Raw genomic sequence first — 21,558 nt, forward strand, 5'->3', positions numbered from 1 at the left:
AATAGCCTATTACATAAATGGAGTTTTTCACTGGGGCGCCTGGGTGGCTCAGTCGGTTGAGCGTCCGACTTTGGCTCAGGTCACGATCTCGCAGTTCGTGAGTTCGAGCCCCACGTCAGGCTCGGTGCTGACAGCTTGGGGCCTGGAGCCTGCTTCTGCTTCTGTGTTTCAGTCTCTCTCTGCCCCTAACCCACTCACATTCTGCCTCTGTCTCTCTCAAAAATAAATAAAAACATTTTTAAAAAGTTAAAAGAAAAATGGAGTTCTTCAGGAAACACGACACTCAACTGAACCCTTTGAGGGGGGCTAAGATGTGAGGGGCAGCGGGGGTTCCACCCGGCCCGGTTCTTGGGCCCTCTGGTGGTGGGCGGGCGGGCCTGCGGCCGGCTCCCTGGACTGGGCCCTTGACCCAGAGAAACCCGTTACCCTCTCATCTGTCACAGCCCTCCAAACTCCCCTGGCCTCAGCTTCATGCCCTCAGCCTCCCCCTGGACATCCCCAGTCTTTCTGTTCCCCAGTTTAAATTCTCAACATGGAATCAGAATAGCTCATCTCATTTCTGTGGCCTGACGTTGGCTCCAATCAGTTGGAGAGGGGTCAGAGAACCTTGTGAGGCTGCTCCCTTGACAAGGTGATGGGTAAGACGGCGTCACTCAGAAGGCAGTGAGGCATCATTAGTGACGGACTTGTCCCAGGGGCTTCAAGAACAGTCTCCTGGCTCTCATCAGAACTTGGAAACACATGGGGCGCCTGGGTGGCTCGGTCGGTCGAGCATCTGACTCTTGACTTCAACTCAGGTCAGGATCTCACGACTCAAGCCCTGCATCGGGCTACGCGCTGAGCAAGGAGGCTGCCTGGAGCCTCTCTCTCCCCCTCTCCCGCTCTGTGCTCTTCCCCCATTCATGTGCACACGCTCGCACTCTCTCAAAATAAATAAATTTTGGGGGTGCTTGGGTGGCTCAGTCAGTTGAGTGGCCGACTTTGGCTCAGGCCATGATCTTACAGCTTGTGACCTCGAGCCCTCCGTTGGGCTCTGCGCTGACAGCTCGGAGCCTGGAGCCTGCTTCGGATTCTATGTCCCTCTCTCACTCTGCCCCTCCCCGACTCATGCTTGCTCGCTCTCTCTCTCTCTCTCTCTCTGTCTCAAGGTTAAATAAAACATTAAAAAATATTTTTTTATTTAAATAAATAAATAAATGTTTTACAAAAGTGGGGAGGTGCCTGGGTAGTGCAGCTGGTTACGCGTCCGACTTCAGCTCAGGTCATGAGCTCCCTGTCCGTGGGTTCCAGCCCCGCATCAGGCTCCGTGCTGACAGTTCAGAGCCTGGAGCCTGCTTCAGATCCTGTGTCTCCCTCTCTCTCTCTCTCTGCTCCTCCCCTACTCACGCTCTGTCTCCCTCCATCTCTCAAAAATGAATAAATTTTAAGAACTTTAAAAAAAAAAAAAAAGAAGAAGAAGAACATGGGAGACCCAAGTGCGCTCTCTGGGGCTAAGCTCTCTGGGGTCGAACAGATTCCAACCTTCTCTGAGCGTCAGCTCTCTCTGCTGGGGTTCTGATAAAGCCTATTGTCATTCATCAGCTTCTCTGAGATTTCAAAATTTCGACCACTTCCATTTCGTATACCAGAGTAAAAAGCCGCCCGTGGCCTGGAGCTGGGGGAGGCTAAGTTGAATCGGGAAGCATGTGCAACGTCGCTGCTCAAAGGCCACTCTGATGCCTCACAGACCCACTGTGTTCGGCCGGGAAGGTTCTGGCAAGACTGCTAAGACTGGAAAACTCGCGGTCGTTTTAGGCCATTTCAAGACTCCACACCTGCTTGTGGATGGATCCCTTCTACAATATCTCCACCAAGTGGCTGTCCAGCCCTCTGCTCCGCTATCTCCAGTGACAAGAAACTCACTGTGTGCAGAGGCAACACATCCTAACCTGAAACGACTTTACCCAAACTGTACCGGGGACTGAGCCGCAGCCTCCCGTCCCTTCGGCGCCAGCCCAGTGGGACCCGAGTTGGTATCTCAGAGCCAGTTAGAACGTAAGACTCTGTGCTCCCATGTCCGGGTGTGACTGAGCAAGCTGACCACAACTCCCTCTGGTTGAGAGAAAAGAAACGAGCTCGTGCCTCCGCCCTACGGATGCGAATGGGGTTATTTCCAGCACATGGAAACTGCCGACACACGGTCACGTCCACGACCACTTTTCCTTTCTTCTGCCGCTTGGCAAGCCTTCGAACACCAGAAAGGTCCGTTCTGTGTCCTCTAAACCTCCTCTCATCCCGGGCAAACATCCACAGCCTGTTTAACTGCGCCTCGTAGGAGAGGTTTCCAAGACCCTCTGCCACCTAGACTTCATTTCTGCTTGTCAACGTGGCTTCTGTTCCTCTCCCGCTAGTTTTGTTTCATCTTCCACATTAGTTTAGGGACAAACCGTGCCAGAAGCATCCTCCGAGAGAGCCAGGAGGGAGAGGCACAGAAGAGACCCCTCGCAGGGAAACCTGCCCTCGAGATGGTGCCAACCATACCCCCCGACGGCCATCCAGAGAGGGCCTCTGCGGAACTTCAGGACTCGGCCAACCGACCCTGACCATCACGTCGGGGGGAAGGTTTCCCGCTCCTTCAAGCTGGCACCGGAGGGAGGCCTCTTCAATCCTGGCTCCCTTCCTTTCCAGGTCAAGGAAGTGATGGCTGGAGTGGTGACAAGACTGGACAGTGCGGGGTGGGGCTCTTCTCGGGGCCAGCCTGTCTCTCACCAGCTCCGGCTGCCGCACCATCACCCAGACCAGGGAGCTTAAACAATAAGCATTTCTTCGTCTCAGTTGTGGAGGCTAAGACGTCTAAGATCAAGGACCCACAGATTCAGCGTCTGGCGAGAAGCCGCCTCCTGGTTCACGGCCGGCTGTCTTCCCGAGCTCGCTGAGGCCACCAAACCCGGGCGCCAGCCCCACTCGTGAGGGCTCCACTCTCAGGACCGAAGCATCTCCAGAGACCCCCTCCCTCAACCATCGCACTGGGGGTCAGGATCTCAACCCAAGGACACACACGTGCCGTCCACACCGCAGCTCCTTCACTGGGCAACCCCACCTGCCAAGAGGGCAGTCTGAGGTGTTTCCTTCCCCTCCCTTCTCTAAGTCCTTACTAATCTTGAGGAATCATCTTTCCCCCTACGGAGCCCCCCGCATGCAGGGGTGTGGCTGAGGCTCTGCTGTTACTCAGCCCTGCCTGTGTCCCCAAGAACAGGATGCCCACCTGGGAAGACTCCTGTCGACTGTGAATGCTGGGTCTAAGTTCAGAGCCCTTCTGACCTGGTACAGCTCCCCAGGCGCCCCTCTGGCTGTGTCCACACTCCACACCCTGGGGCTTCCTCCTCACCCCCGTTCAGCCTCACACCCTCCTGTCCCCACCAGATGGCCACACAGCCCAAATACTGCCACCCCCGCAGGACAGAAGCAACGTGGGTTTGTCACTTCCCTTAAGACGTCCTGAAGTCGGGGCGGGGGGGGTGGGGGGCGGGCTCTGTGCTGACAGCTCAGAGCCTGGAGCCTGCTTCCAATTCTGTGTCTCCCTCTCTCTCTCTGCCCCTCCTCTGCTTGTGCTCTCTTTCCCCCTCTCTCAAGAATAAATAAACGTCAAAAAAAAAAAAAATTAAACAAAAAAAAGACATCCTGCAGTCGGAGGCTCCAGGTAAGCTCGGCAAGTCAGCAGTCAAACACCAGGAGTCTGTCCATCTCTCTGCTCGGCCGGCCTCAGCGCCCCCGCTTTCAACTTCACTTTCCCCTGGTGGCTGTAACACAGCCGTCAGAACTGCAGGTGTCAGGGCTCCATACAGCCCGTCCGAGGCCCGGAAGGCCACGCTCGCCTCAAGCGCCTTCCGTTAGCAAAGAAACCTTTCCCTAAGCTCCCAGCAGATGCCCCTTCACGCCTCGCTGGCCGGAGCTGAATCACCTGCCCGTGGCCCACTGCCCACCGCCCACCCTGATGCCCAAAGCGCTGGGGGGGGCTCTGTTCCCAAGAAAGAGGAGAGACGGCTGGGGGATCCCAGCGAGCGGTGTCTGCGTCCCTTCGGCCGGCCTGCCGGCATCCTCTGCTCCCCGACAGGTGGCCCGGGTCAGAGACGCGCAGACTTCGGTTCCCCGGGCCAGGTGAGAAACGCTCCCCCGCGGCCCAGGGGACTCCAGATGATCTAGGAAATACAGGTTACAGCGCAAGCTCAGAGGAATCCTGCGTTTGAGAACAGCTATTTCTTTTATGCCTTTGGCCATCAGGGAAAGTACTCTGGCAGAGGCATAGCATCCTGCCGCGTGGTTTAAATGTCAGGAACCTTCGTTTTTTCTGTCTGGCTGTAACCTGTCATGGTGTACACCATCTCTCAGCAACGGTGGACACGGTGCTTCTAGAAGGGTCTCGGTCTTTCAAACTCGGTTTCCCATACTCTTGGTGGAGCTAAGCTCATTTCAGGGGGTCTGAACGCCGGAACTGGCTGAGGGTCTGACGGAGCCCGTCTGGCAGGGCTGGGAAAGGCAAGGGTTGTAGCTCTGGGGCCATGCTTTGGGAGAAAGATGCTCTCAAACGGGAATGGGCTCAAGTCCCTGACCGTGTGTCAATGGAACCTCCAGGTCGGTCCCAATGGCTCGTTAGGCTACGTCACCCCTAAGCTCTATTTCTATTCTTGTTTGGTTGTTGTTGTTTTAACTTTAAATTTTCTCAAGCTAGCACTCATCCCTGATTTCAATCGGTCAGACGTCTGTGAATCCTACTTTCGACATCAAACGTAACAGGTCTCACTCCCTGCCTTGTGTTGTGCGCAAATTTCAGACCCTGAATCCGGGAACCAATAAAAACTCAAACCAGCCAGTCAGAGAAGCCACAATAACCCCTGTAAGAAAATTCTTATAGTTCACTTCCAGGTTATTCAAATGCAAAATTTAAAAAAATCCATTAGGGGCGCCTGGGTGGCTCAGTCTGTTAAGCGTCAGACTTCGGCTCAGGTCATGATCTTGTGGTTCGGGAGTTCAAGTCCCGCGTCGGGCTCTGTGCTGACAGCTTGGAGCCCGCTGCAGATTCTCTGTCTCCCTCTCTCTGCCCCTCCCCTGCTTGTGTGCTCACTCGCTCTCTCTCAAAAAAAGAATAAATATTTTTTAAAAATCAATCAATCAATCCATTAGAGAGCTTACAAACTCCATGAATGCCAACACTTCCGTGAAATGGTCCATTTTATTCTGAGGTTGCAACACCAGGGGCCGTTGAATCTTTGGGAAACTAAACCAGAAACCTCAAAAAGGCAAGTTATATATGCCTTTGCAGACAGCCTGATGCCTCCACAAGTCTGCCAGGAGCATGTCTAGAAAATTACTGAACACACCCAAGGTTCCACAAAACCCTACCTCTGCCCGTCACACCTGCCTGGCCAGGAGCCACGATGGGTCCCTCTCCAGGCGTGCCTCGCCCACTTACAGAGCTGGCTGGGGTGACAGGCAGGAACAGACACCAAACTGCACGCCGTCGTAGGGAATTCGCTCTTCGGAAAGAAATCGGGGGCTACTGGGAAGGGATGGACAGTGGCAGCCAAAAATCTGCCAAGTGCCCGTGACTGTCACACTGTTTACCTCTTTCAGAGAGCTTCACACACACACTTACATCCACGCCCGTATTTGTCTCTGTCTTCCGGAATACACGTTTCCATAAGATTAGGGGTCCTTCATGTCTGCTCACCATTGAATCGCACAGGCCTATTACACAGCAGACAACAAGTATTCGCCGAATGAATGAACGGGTCCCCAGTTGCTTTTCATTTAAATGAAAATTCTCAAGCCGATCGTATTTTCGTGAGTTTAGTTAAAAATACCAACCATCTCATTTTATCAAACCTCCATGAAGACACAGTTTGGTATTTAGGTTACAGGTGTACGATCGGGAGCTCAATCCTTTTCTGTGATACACAGGGATTATTAGAGCCACCATTTAATAGATTAACGTTTCAGATACATGAAGCCTATCTATTCACATTCAAAGGTTTTCCGTAACTTGTCTTTATCTAAATCAGTCAGGTCTCTTCTCCTAAACGAGAATATTAAATGCATGGCTACTTTCATAAAATAAAGATGCGACTAGCAGAAATAATCTGTGACTTCTTTAGTATCTAAAATGATACAACCATTTGCGTCGTGAGTTTTACAAAAAAAGAGTCCCCTGTTCGGTGTATCATTATCCCAACAGAGGCTGGGGACACTCGGGAAAGCGAGGCTCCAGGAGGTCAAGCCACTGGGGCAAGGCTGGTGGCCGAGCAGGGATGTGATCCCAGGTCTGGCTGCGCCCAAGCTCATGATGGCTTATGTTATTACCTATGACTCCAGAACGTCCTGCATCTCCTCTGAGCACCTCGCATCACATCTGACATTCCATCCGTGGTGGCTACAGCTACGTCGTGACGTGCAATGCTGCCGATCGTAGACACAAAACACCATCGGCCGGAAGGTACGTCACAACTTCAGAAACGGTCAAATGTGTGTGTCTATCCACACGTTTACACGCACACGTATAGACACCTCAGATCCAAGAAAATACAGTAAAGCGCTGGCCTCACAACAAATTATTCCTAATCAATGTTATAAAATAGGAGCGCCTGAGTCCTTTAGAAAACGTTGCCATGAAGTACAGAAAAAAAGAAAGACAAATCTTATGTATGAATAAAGTTAGATGAAACTGCAAACATTTCCTACTGCACAGCCTCTTTAAAAAGTGTTTCTGTTCATCTCTGGCATTAAATCATACTTTTTGTAGCGTGAAGAGCTGTTCACATCTCTCCCACCCATCAACGTTGACCATCCCTTGGTCATATTTTCATACATCAGAGCGCATGGGAAGGAAGACCACTTTTTTGAATATGCCACGAAAAGGGACTTTAAATCTACCCGCTGTTCTTAACTTCTGTTTGTTTTCCAAAAGTTAAGGAAAGTAATAGATTTTCATTCCATAGTGAAGAAAAACAGACTCTTTGCTGACGACACAGCTGTAGATCTCTATAAAACCGAAGACCACCATCACTTGGGAAACCACTCTCCATAAAGTCTACACTTGAATGACCGGCTGGAAACATCTTCAGGGCCTCCTGCCTCGCAGCGTGCTCAGGTCGTAGGCCCACACGGTGTCTACCCCCTCCCCGGTGACATGGTCTGGGGTCCAGCGAGGGAAAGGGAACCGGCAAGCGATGACTCTGGCGTCATCCTTCAGTTCAAGCTCGAGTTTCTCCTCCAACTGTGGCATCTGTGCAGAACGACAGTCATTATTTCAGTAAGCAGGGAGTCGGAGGAAGAGACTCCCAAATGCTCGTTTGGATTTGAGGGCCTGAAAATACCTGTGCAGGAATTAGTAGCTGTAGAAAAGATCACTCCGGGGCATAAACACATTATCAAACGATCCATTAAATCACGAAAGTCACATTAGCAACGGTTACAAGAACATCTTCTATCAATCATAAAATAAGCCATTTTTAGCAGAGATGACAGATTTCCCATTTTCTAACTAAAACCATGATGTGGCAGTCATCAAAATGAGAAGCAGCTTTATTTTCCCACCTAGCATCTCAATCCACCCTGTCTCAACTATTTCACACATTTACCCACACATTTTAACATCTCTGAAATCAGGATACACCTTACAATGGACATAATCTTAGATTTACAATTGGCAGTATTTTTTTCTTTCTCAATAGCAAAGGGGCATCTTAAAATTGACAGCCTCTAGATTCAGTGAGATACGGTATTATTAAATTAGACCATGAAAAAACAGACTCTACCAACTTGAAATATAATGAAATATTTCACCATTCTTCAAAAATGTATCTATAATACACTGATAATTTGTTGACAATCAACATATCTTCTAAAAAGTAAAATCTTTTTATCATTTTTGTATCCTTTTATTACCAATCTACCTGCTGAAAACACTGTCATGGTAATCACAACGGCAAATTAACAATCGCTTAAAAATTTATCTTCAGATCCTACCAGCTTTACCTCCTAAAAGTATTTTTTCCACTTTCTTCATTCGTTATTCTGAAGTCATCTCAAATTTAGAGAACAGTTGCAAGAAGAAAACAAAGGACTCCCGTACTTCTTTACCCAGCTTCACCAATTCTTAATACTCTGTCATATTTGTTCTCTCCAATCTGCCCTCTTCCTCTATGAATTATTTTTCCTAAACCATTTGGGAATAGGTTGCACACACATGCCCCTTTGTTCCTTGATGCCTCAGTGCTTCCTAAGACATAAGCCCAGCTCAGTTATCAAATTCAGGATATTGAAGATTGTATTCCAATAATAGTAATTCCAATCGCATTCCAATTTTGCCTCAAGTCCCAATAACGTCCTTTATGATGTTTTTCCTTACGATGTCATATTGCATTCAGCTAGAATGTTTCCCTAGTCTACTTCAATGTGGAGCAGTTCTGTGACCTTCCTTTGTCTCATGACAGCGTTAGGAATACAGGCCAGTTATTTCCCCAGTGGCCCGCACCCTGGATCATCTGATGTGTGCTCGTGACGACTCAGCACGTGCATCTTTGGCGATGCCCCACAAGAGGGGCGGTGAGCTTCTCAGGGCCCCACAGTCAGGCACCTGTGAGGACTTTCTGCTTTGAGACTGATGGTCACCACCTGGCATCTCCATAGTGGGGTTACTAATTTTCCTTCATAATGAGTAATTTGTCAGACTTAGCTTGAGACGATGTAAATATCCTGCCGCTCATCGAACTGTCCCTCACGAGATGCAGCATTCTTGATGACCCGCCTGAGTCAGTTTTCCCTATACGGTTGCAGAGTGGCCATTTGCTAATTCCGTCATTCCTTCCAGGCAGACAGTCAGCATTCTACCATAAGGAAGAACTCTCCCTTCTTTTCTACCTATCTACCTATTGCCATAAGTAACAGCTCCTAGATTCCTATCTCGTTCAATGGGTTGTAATCCACTCTCACCCTTGTTTCTTCTGATGCTCAGACTGCCCCCGTCTGGCCACCAGGAGCTTCCTCAAGTTGGCTCCTCTCTCCTTTGGATGTGCCCCCAACAAATATTCTGAACACTTCCTTAGACTTGGGATCAACAAAACACCCCAGGCTTTTGTTATTGGTCCCCAACTCAGCCCTCAGATCAACCACCTCTCAAACATTCCTGGTTCCTCTAAATGGGAAATGCTGTCTCAAAACCAAGACCTGAGCAAAACGAATCCCTTCAAAACTACAAACAAATCGACAGTGCTTCTAGAAAAACTTTACTCCTGATCTATACCTTTAAAAAGCGGCTTGGGGAAAGTCCTCTACATGGCCTAAGGCTACAGAGAGCCAAAATTCTAATTCTTCATTACAATTCATACCAATATAACCAAAAGTAAATGCCATTAAGGATGGGATATTTCTACTCTTTTAACAGCCAGTGAAAGATTTCTTTAAAAAAAAAAAAAAAAAGAAAGAAAGAAAGAAAGAAAGAAAAGAAAGAAAGAAGGAAAGAAAGAAAGAAAGAAAGAAAGAAAGAAAGTTTTGTTCCTTGAGCGAAACATTAAATAGGCGAAGAATGAGACAATATGTATGTTTCCAAAGTATCAGAGATTTCTTATGGTAATTTTATTCATAAAAAGAATAATTGTAAACTTATTCATGTTACCATGATTCTTTTCTCTTTTACAGTTTCCTTTATTTCCCAATGACTGTCATATGCTAAGTCAAGATAAACCCACAAATGAAAGGAGCTATTTCAATCACAAGAAATTAACTGGCTAAATTACACATAAATATGCAATGAGCCCGGGTCTTGATATCACGCACAAAGAGAGGCAGTGATGTGTCATGTCTGTCTAATGGAATTCAAAATTATTCATACAATTATAGGTTTCAAAGTGACACGAACTCGTCATATTCTAATTACATCTTCAAAACTTTAAGCCTAAGTTGAAACCAGCTCTAAGACATAGGACAACTTAGCCATACCCATGAGCAGCTCTTGAGCCCCTTGACGTCTCCCTCCTCCCCAAAACACTGGCTTCACCGGGCTCCTAGGGTAACCGCCACCCCCCCAGGGCTTTCCTCCTACCCAACACCTCCTCTCGGGTCCTTGGCTGGGTGCCCTCATTTGTCAGAGGCCAGAACTCCGGACCCGACCCGCTCTGCCTCCTCCCGGGTGACCTCGGCCGCTCCCGGGCTTCAGCTCCCTCGGGGACTGATGCGCAATCTCCAGCCCCCTCCCCTTCCTGAGTCACAGACCCCCTCCACCCACCACTGCCAACCTCACACCTCCACACACATCTCGGGCTTCACCTGCCCGAGGAACCCCCGGCCCTCCTCCTCGGTCCGCACAGCCTGCACCTTTCCCAGCTCAGTCACAACTGCAAACTTCCAGTTAGTCCGGCCAAAGCCCTCGAGGTGCCCTTGGTCCCTCTTTCTCGCACGCCCCACACCGGATGTGCCGGCTCATCCTGCTGACATCTCCACGATGCCTCCGGAACTTGACTGCTGCTGCCCGGACACGAGCCTAGCACACCTACCGTCTGGATGCCTGCAAGAGCTCAGAACCCGTCTCCCGGCTTCCACCCGCACCCGGCGTCCACACAGCAGCCTGAGATCCTCTGCAACCCAGGCAGGTCCTCTGCTCCTCTGCCCAAACCCACCACGGCATCTGCATTCCAACAGCACGGCCCCCATTTCCCCTCTGACGTCACCTCTCCCTGCTCCTGCCACCCCCCACCTGCTGCTGCTGGAACCCCACAGGCACAACACCCCTGGGCGCCTCCACAATGGCTCTGCCTGGCACGTTCCCCCTTACCTCCACACGTCCTCTTCAGGGGCACTGTCTCCTCCCCTCCCTCTCCTGCTTTAGTCTGCCCCACGGCACTTACCTCCTGCTACTGAATGACACATCTTACATGGGTACCCCAGGTAAGAGCTGCTCTCCTCACTAGTGTCTAGGCAACTCGGGGCAAGGATGTTTCTCTTTCTCACGCACTAAAGTACCCAAGTGATTAGAACAGAACCTGGCACTTAGGGGCACCGAATAAATAATTGTTGAATGGATGGACGAAGGATAAAGGATTCCGTTGTGAATCATTTATCTTTATCAGGACACGATAACATTTTCGTTCATCAATTCACAACAGGATCTGTAACTAAAATTAAATTAGTCAGTCTTTGAAAGTTATGAAATTTAACAGCCCACTAGGAAGTGTCATTAACGAATATGTTTCTACCATACTCGTTCATTCATTTAATGAGTATCTGAGTCATTACTTTGTGCTGGTGCCGCTGCGCTGGGGGTCTGGGAGCAAAGACGGGCCGGCCCTCACTCTTGAGCTCACAGTGCGGTCCACACAGCAAACGTGCCGAAACCATCACATGAGTAAATACGATCTCACTACAGAGAGGGAACAGGCACTGTGCAGACGGAAAACAGGGGCACTGGGGTCCGTCTCGTTGGGCAATCAGGGATGACTTCCTGGAGGAAAGGACACCCGACCTGTGAGTGGTCAGCAGCTCGCCAACTAGGCCCAGAGCTGGGGGGACTTAGGTCAGAGGGAAGAACACGGCTCACACAGTGGAGTCCAGGGGCCGGGAGAAGGGCAGGGGGATGGCAAGCACAGAGCTGAAGGAAGCAGGGGCCGCTCCACGCCAGGCCTCAGGCCACGTGGAGCATTCAGGCCTTATCTTCACTGCTTTAAAGCAGCAAGACGTCCTGGGCGCGTTTTAAACAAGGGCAGGACTGATCTTGTCACATTTTGAAAAGAACATAAGCTCAAGTTACACGTGGGTGTTTACCATGCTAGCACTGGATTTACCAGATCTGAACGAGATTCCTCACTCCTGGGGGGGGGGTTACAGACACACCTGTTGAAATGAGTTTTGAGCCACAAAAGCTCAACAGTCAGTGCGGTATGAGAAGCGGGGTGGACGAGTTCTAGAACACCAGATTTCCACCTCTCACGTTCCCTGCGTACTCCCCTAGCTCTCTCCGGGCCTGTGTGGGCCTCAGCTGCCACAGGAACATTCATGCTCCGCTGGCTTTGCTGAGCCACGATGCCATGACTGGACTGCCGACCAGTGCTCAGACAAGGGAAGTGCATTTCACTAAAGACGACCCGATCGGGGCTCCCACGACTCTGGAGAGCAGAGCTGGCCTCCTGAATCCCCAGCCAGCACCGTCCCTCCCCTTCCCTGCTCCACGTAGGTGAAGCTCAATGAGGGTTACGAGCGGGGCCTTGCATACATGAACGATCCCCTGTGGGTCCCGTGAACAATACACCTGCATGGAAAACTGCATGCTGGCTGAACCCCTCTCGCTCATTCCAGGGAACACGGATGCTTTGTGTACTTCACCTGCCCCACTTTTTCTTGGGAACAGTGAAATGTCACAAGTTCCTTACTTAAGGTTTCTCTGCGTACAGAAAAATGGACAATTGCAAAAACATTCACCAAAAAAACAAATAGAGGACTCTTATTTCTGCTAGGTGAACAGCTCCAAAAACCGACCATACTCAAACACGGTAAGACGCACAAGGAGTTGGAGCCCACAGGTTACGGGGTGACGTGCCCACCAAAGGCCACTGCTGCCCCCCACTGGGGCCTCACGAGCCCACACTCAGGCCAGGATCGGCCGGCCTCCCAGAATGGCATGGAAATCTCAATAAATATTAATTTTCTATTTTCATAAAGCATGGAATTCAAATGAAATCTATTTGCTCCAAGATGCTAATTAATCCAAAGGAATGCCCAAACTTCATAAGTAGTAAATAACCATCAAGTTCCATAGCAATGCTACGGTCCCAGTTTCTTAAATGACTTAAACTCATGCCCCTTTTAATTTCCTTTTTTTAAGTTTGTTTATTTTGAGAGAGAGAGAGAGAGAGAGAGAGAGGGAGAGAGAGAGAGAGGGAGGGAGAGAGAGAAAGAACACGAGAAGGGCAGAGAGGGAGACAGAGAGAAGAAGACAGAGACAGAGACAGAGACAGAGAGAGAGAGAGAGAGAGAGAGAGAGAATCCCAAGCAGGCCCCACACTGGCAGCACAGAGCCCAATACAGGGCTCAAACCCATGACCCCGGGATCCTGACCTGAGCCGAAACCAAGAGTTGGACGTTCAACCAACTGAGCCACCCAGGCGCCCCCCTCTTTTGATTTCTATAACAAAAGTGTAAACACCCCAGTTTCACCTTAAATTTAGGCTTACTGAGATTTCCAAACATATAGAATACTGTTCCTTTCAAAAATATGTAACAAAAGCACTTCTAAATCAACTTAAAAATAAATGTGGCATTGTACCCAACATCCTGATAGTAAGAATAAATTTCTCAAGCACTAAACCACCTTCGACCAAAATTAAAGTGTGAATAAGAAAACAAAACAACCAAAAAGTAAATATCCTTTTTTTTTTTAAATTAAAAACCATACATATCAGTTGCATAGTGGCATTTTAGCAAACATCCAATTTTGCCAAGATTATTATGGCTACAATTATAGACCTTGAAAGATGAAAAGGGATTTCTTTCTATGGTCCGTAAACCAACAATTACAATAAAAGCATCCCATCCTGGTCATCTTTCCAAAGGCTAAATTTAGAACCATTTTCAGCACAGATGCCAGGGTATTTTCACTTCTGAAAGTACGTAATCAAAGTTCGATACAAATCAGTCAGCCGAGGTCAACTGAAACTAGCCAGCGCTCACCCGCCCCGAAAACGGCCTCATTGCAAAATCGGAGGAACGATCAATTCAAAGGGAACATGCCATTAACTCTCCCAAGTGACTTCAGCTGGATGGTGAGTGAGCAACCGCGAAAATCTCCAACTACATTAGACACCGAGAGCTCATAAAGCAGTTTCCAGATTGGAAGTTTTAGGGCTTAGGGAGATCATTGAGAATTTTATCTGAAGAAAAGTTTTAACATGACTGAATCTTTTATGATTAAAGTTTTAAGGCCCTGAAGTACTTTGTCAAGCCAGTGAACTGAAATCCGACGTGGCCCCAGAATCCCTGGGAGGACGCCGTGGGCGCGGGGGCAGGCGGCCAAGGACACGGTGTGGTGGACCTGGAGGGGCCACACGGGACCTAGAGCCAACCAACCAGGGACAGGAGGACGCGTACTCACCATCTGAGGCACACCGAAAACAACCACGTTTGTGTACTGCGAAAAAGTAACCTAAAGAAGAGGGGGAACAAGGCACAGGTTAATTTTAAAAGGCCAAACACAAGGATCCGTTTCATCAAACAGCTTTTCACAAGGGATGTGGCTCCCTTTAAGATTTCACGAGAAGAACCCACGTTCGAGCTTCTGTCTCTTAATTCAGCCCATTCCGGTTTTCCAAACACCTCCCTGTAAGTCACTCCTGCCATCTTCAGGGATACTCCACACGGGGCCCCCCAGGGGTCATCTGTCAGACTTGCCAGTGACTCATCCAGTGACCAGCCGGTGGCCATCTATGTCCCAGTCCACACTCTCTACGCTACCCCACCATACACCAAACCGGCTCGGCGAGAACTCGCGAGATCAGGGAACCACCTGCCTTTCGTGCTGAGCCATCCTTAAAATTCTAGTCCCCCGCCTCCTCTCGAAAATACTACCCAAAAACTGAAATAAAATGGTCTTTAGTCGAAAAACTGGGGGGAAAAGTGCTTTGCCAGTCAAAATTCTTATTGCCCAATAAAAGTCTTATTTACTCCATAGAGAGATCATTACGTATATATGGTATAAAAAACAACGCAAGCAAAACTCAATGAATTTTTATAAGCTACTGATGACAATATCACAGTGGGAAATTCTTATTTAAGAAAAAGCATTTTATGGAGCTTTCCTAAAGCAAAATTACAGGGTATATTTTTTTAGAGTACAAATAAACTTGGAAGTTTCTTATACATTATGAAGACCAGAAAGAACCATGAAAACATAGTGGATTCTTTCTTTTGCACTCATCTCTGCCTCTTGCAAAACACACCTGCACACACACATACATACACAGCGATGCACACACACCTCTGCACACACACAAGCACACACACAGAAAAGTCCACCGTTTACCAAGAACGTTAACAAATTAATGTCTACAATTTATAAGATTTCCAAATGAAGTAAAAAAAAAAAAAATTTCATCATTTTGTGATAAATAGAAATGAGAAATTTTTTAATTGAGCAAATTCTTGGAATTCACATGACCTACCAGGTTTAAAACCTTAAGCTTCTACTCTAAAAGAGTTGATAGGTAAACCTGTCAATTTAAAAGGTGTTCACGTTTCATTATACAGAAACATGCACTTAAATTTTAACTATTTTTCCTTTAATACATTTTACATTTTTTTAATGTTTATTTTTGAAGTAGAGAAAGAGCACAAGCAGGGGAGGGGCCGAGAGAGGGAGACACAGAATCCGAAGCAGGCTCTAGGCTCTGAGCTGTCTGAGCAGTCTGACATGGGGCTCGAACTCATGAGCCGTGAGATCATGATCTGAGCCGAAGTCAGACACTTAACTGAGCCACCCAGGTGTCCCCTTTTTATGTTTTTTAGTCATACTAATTATGAATTATAAAGTTTTGGTTGGCATTTCCGAGGACCATTCTCTGCCTTACATACCTTCCACAAATCTGAAATATAAAATTTGGCAGAGTCCTGCACCCCTTCTCGCCAAGCACGGTATCTGGAGTACCAAACGAGCCATGGGTTTAATTCATAACCGACAGCGGTGAATCCCTCCTTTGCAGCTGCTATCACCTGCAGAAAGAAGTCAGTGTTTATTCAAGATAAGAAAAACATCAACCTATGGAATGGGAGAAGGTATCTACAAATGATATATGTGATAAGGGGTTAGTATCCAAAATACATAAAGAACTTCTATACTCAACACCAAAACACCTGAAACATTCCAATTAAAAATGGGCTGAAGATACGAACAGGCATTTCTCCCAAGAACACATACAGATGGCCAAAGAGACACATGAAACGATGCTCAACATCACTCATCATCAGAGAAGTGCAATCAAACCTACAGTGAGATATCACCTCACACCTGTCAGAATGGCTAAAATCCCGAAACATAAGAAACACTGACGTCGGCGAGGATGTGCAGAAAAAGGAACCCCCGTGCACTTCTGGTGAGACTGCAAACTGGCACAGCCACTGTGGGAAACAGTATGGGAGATTCCTCAAAAAATTAAAAATACATTGACCATATATATGATCCAGTAATTCCACTACTGGGTATCTACCCAAAGATGAAAACACTAATTCAAAGGGATATATGCACCCCTACGTTGATTGCAACGTTATTTACAACAGCCAAATTATGGAAGCAGCCCGGTGTCCATCACTAGATGAACGAATAAAGAGATATGTGTATGTATATATATGCATATATATATGTGCATAACGGAATACTAGTCATAAAAAAAGAATGCAACCTTGCCATTTGCAATGACATGGATGGATCTGGAAGAGTATGATGCTAATAAATAAAATAAGTGAGAGAAAGACAAACACTCATGATTTGACTCATATGTAGAATTTAAGAAACAAAACAAATGAAAAAAAAGAGACAAAAAAACACACTCCTAACTCTAGAGAACAAACCGATGGTTACCGGAGGGGAGGTGGGTGGGGGGCTGGGTGACAGGGAAGGAGGATTAAGAGCACACTGATCATGATGAGCACTGAGTAACATACAGAAATGCTGAACTGATATACTGTACACCTGAAAGTAATAAAACACTGTATGTTAACTGTACTGGAATTTCAAAAATAAATTTTAAAAATTTAATTGAAAAAAAGAAAAACATCAACTTACGTGGTCAAATGATATGAATACCTCCCATTTATGGTCTATAATCAAAACGTCCGATAAAAAAGGCACCTCTTTTGTTCAAAATATCATTTAAAGACAACTCTAAAGCTCTACAGCTTTGTAGACAAGACAACGCTAACTGATTTAAACTCAGTTTTTGTGTTCTTGTCAAAGATTTCACCGCGAGCATTGCAACGGTCAGGTTTGCTTTGGATAAAGCACTTCCGGATCGGCCGACCCCTGGGGAGGCCTGACCAGTTGCTGAAAACCCAGTGTCTCTCTCCATCAGTGACAGCACAGCAGCGGGCAAGATGGACCTGCCTGGGAGAATGTTCTGTGAACTAGTTGTAATATGCAATCACAATCCTGTCCGTGAAGAACCTGCCATTACTTACACAGTTCCTTCGGCTTTAAAGACTGCTCACTCAAAACTGAAAACGGGTAAAAGAGAAGCGGAACGATTCAGAACAAAGTCAACCATAGAATGCCACCGGCCTCTGTAAGGTGAGGACGGTGGGCTGGGCCTGGGGCCTCTGCTCATTTGTCTTGCCCACTCTTCAAGGCAGCCTGCCTGAAGGAGCCGTCCGCCTACAGTAATTTCCCTAGTTAACTACAATGTCACCCCCTTAAGAAAAGGAAACCACAAAGATACTATTCAGATGTGTAAAGCATTCAAATCTGGATTTTAAAACTTCCTCCTGGTTAATATGTACATCTTGCGGGGCTCCTGGGTGGCTCAGTCAGTTCAGCATCCTACTCTTGATTTCGGCTCAGGTCATGATCCCGCAGTCATGGGATCGAGCCCATCAGGCTCCGTGCTGAGTGTGGAACCTGCTTAAGATTCTCTCTCTCCCAGGGCACCTGGGTGGCTCAGTCGGTTAAGCATCTGACTTTGGCTCAGGTCGTGATCTCAGGGGTCGTGAGTTCGAGCCCAACGTGGGATTCTCTGTTGACAGCTCAGAGCCTGGGGTCTGCTTCCGATTCTGTGTCTCCCTCTCTCTCTGCCCCTCCCCTGCTCACGTTCCATCCCTCTCTCTTCTCTCAAAAATAAACAAAACATTAAGAACAAAATTTAAAGATTCTCTCTCTCTCCTTTTGCCTCTCTCCCCGACTCATGCTCTCTAAAATAAAATATATACATCTCTTGATTTCTTAAACAAGTCACTTCCTAACCTCCTCCTGGCTATTCGAGTCACTATGACGAAATCACAAGGTCCATGCTGCAGGGGTGGTGAAAGGTGCTGTGCCCCTTTTGGTCCCCACATAAATGTTTCCAGAACGCAGGCCTTGACTACTGCTATCCTCACTTTCTGGCTCACGGTTGGATGGAGGCCTAAGGATGATGCCACCAGGCCCATGAAGAAATGTGCTCTCGGACACCCACCGGGCAGTCAGTGGCCCTGAATCTTTATTTATAGGTTCTCAACTGGAGTCAGTATGCTGAGCTCACTCAAAGTCTGATCTTTGGATAAATGAGGGTTAATGGCGCTGGCTCTTTCCTATTTTAACTCTACATTACCCCTTAAGATTATTATGCATGTAAGAATATTAATAAATACAGAAGCAAACATCTCTGTTAAACTTTATGACTCAATGTTTCCTCTAATTATGCCACCTCTACTGACCCAAGTTTTTTTATTGGACAATTTCGCAATTACCAATTAATTGCTCCTTTTTACCTGGCGGATCTACAGAGCACTTTTCCCTTTCAGAAAAATTAAATCTGAGAAAAATAAATTCCAAATCATGCTGGAAGGTTTGATCATTAAACACACACAAAATACATGACGACTTAATTACCGTGAGATTTAACGGGGCTCTGCATAAGCCTCACAAGAAACGTGAAGCAGAAATTTTAAAACTTTGGGTTTGAAACCTTAAAATGCCTTAGCGGAACTCACAACACGTCCGTCGCCACTGCCAATGTCGACCAGGGACCCTCTTCTGCAATGCAACATTTTCACAACGTTGGCAATCTGCTTTGTAGTTGCGGGTACGAATGGCAAACAAATTTTTCGGAGGGCCGGTGTTAGAAACGGGGTGGCCACAGCATACACGGCCACCAGGGTCCCACCAACGATCCCAGTAAGGAAGAACCCCCAACTGCTTTTCTTCAAACCGTTGGCTCCAAGACCTGTAGGTAGGCTACATCCTGCCTGACTTTCTTCAAGTATTTCTGGGGGTGTACCTAGGTGGAAAGCAAGCAGGAAATATACACGTCACACCAAATCTGAAATCCAAGGTATTTTTTTTTCCTGTGGTTCTTATTGACAAACTCGTACTGTGTAAAGAATAACTTAGCTGAATACAATCTAACTTACAAACGAAGGATTCCACACTGAGTTCCAAATTCTATCAACTAAAGTAATGTGTTTTACAGAAAATTCTTTAAATCTAATAGAAAACTAAAATCCTTTGCTTCCAACATAATGATTTTTTTGAGTCATCCTTAGAAAACAATGTGTTCATCTCTATTTAGCATTTTATGAATTCAAAACATCCATTAATACAGATGTTAACCATGAACTATACTTTTACGGTTTAGAACAGAGCCTCACAAATAAGCACTAAAATGTCTAATTACTGCCTTATTTTAAATAAGATGCAAAGATCCCACATCAAAACGGGTTAGGCATCCATAACCCAGTTGCACTAATACGATTTTCAAGTAACCAGAGACCAAAATCAGGTTCCACTAAAAAAAAAACTAAGTATGATAATGAAAAGATTTTTTAAAAAGACCCAAAAAGAACAAAAGATAAAATAATCATTTCAATGCACCAATATGAAAGAAAGCAAACTCCAATCACTGAAAACAGAGAAATGAATGATCTATCCTCCTCTTGAGTTTTACCCTTTAAAATACATTCTTGGGGTGCCTGGGTGACTCAGTCGGTTGAGCGTCCAACTCTTGCTTTTGGCTCAGGTTGTGATCTCACAGTTCATGAGTGTGTCGGGTTCTGCACGGAGCATGGTGTCTGCTCGGGATTCTCTCTCTCTCCCTCTCTCTCTCCGCCCCTCCTCCCATGTGTGCACACTCTCTCAAAGTAAATAAACGTTAAGAAAATAAAATACATCCTCAGGAGAATCTCAAGTTCTGGAGACTGAAATTGATTTCATTTTGAAATTGATTGAGGGGGAAGGACACATCAAGAGCACAACCCCCAAGGTTAGGACCTGGGCTCTGCACCTTGCCAACGGTACGATCCTTCGCCTCTCTGAACCTCAGTTTGCTCATCTGACTCACGGGGATTAGAGTCACCACGCGGATGAAACTAGGGGACCCACTTAGAACATTGCCCAGCACAACAGGGCCCGTTGCCGTTATTATTTATCCACAGTTGGCTAGATGCTGAACCCTACAGGGAGCAAGGCTGCCCTAAAGCAGCTTGGTGTAGTAGAGAAGACAAGGCCAGAAACACAGGAATCATAAGAAACAGAAGACAGTAAGAGGGAGGACACCGGATTCTGGTCATTCGAAGATGTTCTTACTCATGGCTGCGGGAATCAGTAAGCCATTCAAAGCGCCCAAGGGATTCCATTCCCAAGGCTGCAGTAGGAAACCAGCACAAACTCAGAAGGTTAAAACAACACATGCTCATTATCATACAGGTCTGGAGGTCAGCTATCTGAAATGGGTTGGAAGCACTGGGTTCCTTCTGGAGGCTCTATGGTGGGATAGGTTCGCTTGCCTTTTCCAGCTTCTAGAGGCCACCTGCATTCCTGGGCCAGTGGCCCCATGTCACCCCAACCTCTGCTTCCATCAGGATACCTCCTTCCGACTCTCCTGCCTCCCCCCTTTATTTTTATATCTGTTTGTTTATTTTGAGAGAGCAAGCTTAGGTAGGAGAGGGGCAGGGAGAAAGGGAGAAAGAATCCCAAGCAGGCTCCACATCGTCAGCACAGAGCCCAAGACGGGGCTCGAACTCACAACCATGAGTCCACCACCTGAGCTGAAATCAAGAATCAGGCGCTCAACCGAATGAGCCACCCAGGCACCCCTCCCTTTTCTTTATAGGGACCCTGTGATGACAGTGGGCGCATCCAGACAAGCCAGCAGAATCTCCCCATCTCAAAGTCCTAACTTCAACCCATCTGCAGATTCTCTCATGTAACGTATTCACCGGTTCCAAGGATTAGGACATGGACGTATTTGGGGGGTCTGCCTACCACACTCATGAAATGTGGTGATCTGTTACGACTTTGTGAGGTACAGGTGTGAACACAGGACACACGAAAAGCTGGCCCACTGCAGTGAGTCACTGCTCCAGGGCAACCGACCAATCACCAACATCTCACGCACAGTAGAGCTTCGTTCCGGACACCTGAGGTCCCCTAAAGTGAGCTTTGTTTTGTTTTTTACTTTAGAGACAGGGCCCACATACCCACAAGCAGAAGGGGGGAGGGGGAGAGAGAGAGCGCGAGAGCGAGCGAGAGAGCATCTCAAACAGGCTCCAAGCTTAGCGAGGAACACAACCCAGGGCTCGGTCCCACTGCCGTGTGATCATGACCTGAGCCAAAATCAAGAGTGGGACATTCCACTGACTGAGCCACCCAGGCACTCCTAAAGTGACTTTTAAGTCTGGTTATACAGTGGAAAACCAACTCAGAAACAAGAACAACAAAAGTCTGCTGCTGGTGCTGGAGGTAAGATAAAAGGTAAAGTTTAGGTGGGGACGGTGTTTGATGAAGAGCAAAGGTTTTAAATACATTGTGTTATACTTATCAGCATCGTAGGGAGGAATTTACATGCTATAGCAATAGTC

At 47.3% G+C, this 21,558-nt stretch overlaps 1 protein-coding gene across 5 annotated transcripts in view; it reads right to left on the reverse strand.

Annotated features, from left to right (window-relative positions):
* ATPSCKMT (ATP synthase c subunit lysine N-methyltransferase) overlaps positions 1-21,558 on the reverse strand; it is a 202,183-nt gene that overhangs the window by 178,622 nt on the left and 2,003 nt on the right. For 4 of the 5 annotated variants that reach the window (XR_009610655.3, XR_009610654.3, XR_009610653.3 and 1 more), the window contains exons 2-4: positions 18,694-18,980; positions 15,589-15,726; positions 14,114-14,164 (exon numbers count right to left, since the gene is read on the reverse strand). Coding sequence is in view for 2 of the 5 variants with exons in the window: in XM_060634358.3 (XP_060490341.1) it covers positions 14,114-14,164; positions 15,589-15,726; positions 18,694-18,980 (476 nt within the window). In the remaining 3 variants the exon portion in view is untranslated. Of the gene's footprint in view, positions 1-5,582; positions 7,259-14,113; positions 14,165-15,588; positions 15,727-18,693; positions 18,981-21,558 lie in introns of those variants that run through there. The other variant, XM_060634357.3, reaches the window with a different exon arrangement.

Source organism: Panthera onca, chromosome A1 (assembly GCF_046562875.1).
Source record: "Panthera onca isolate mPanOnc1 chromosome A1, mPanOnc1 haplotype 2, whole genome shotgun sequence".
NCBI classification, from domain to species: Eukaryota; Metazoa; Chordata; class Mammalia; order Carnivora; family Felidae; genus Panthera; species Panthera onca.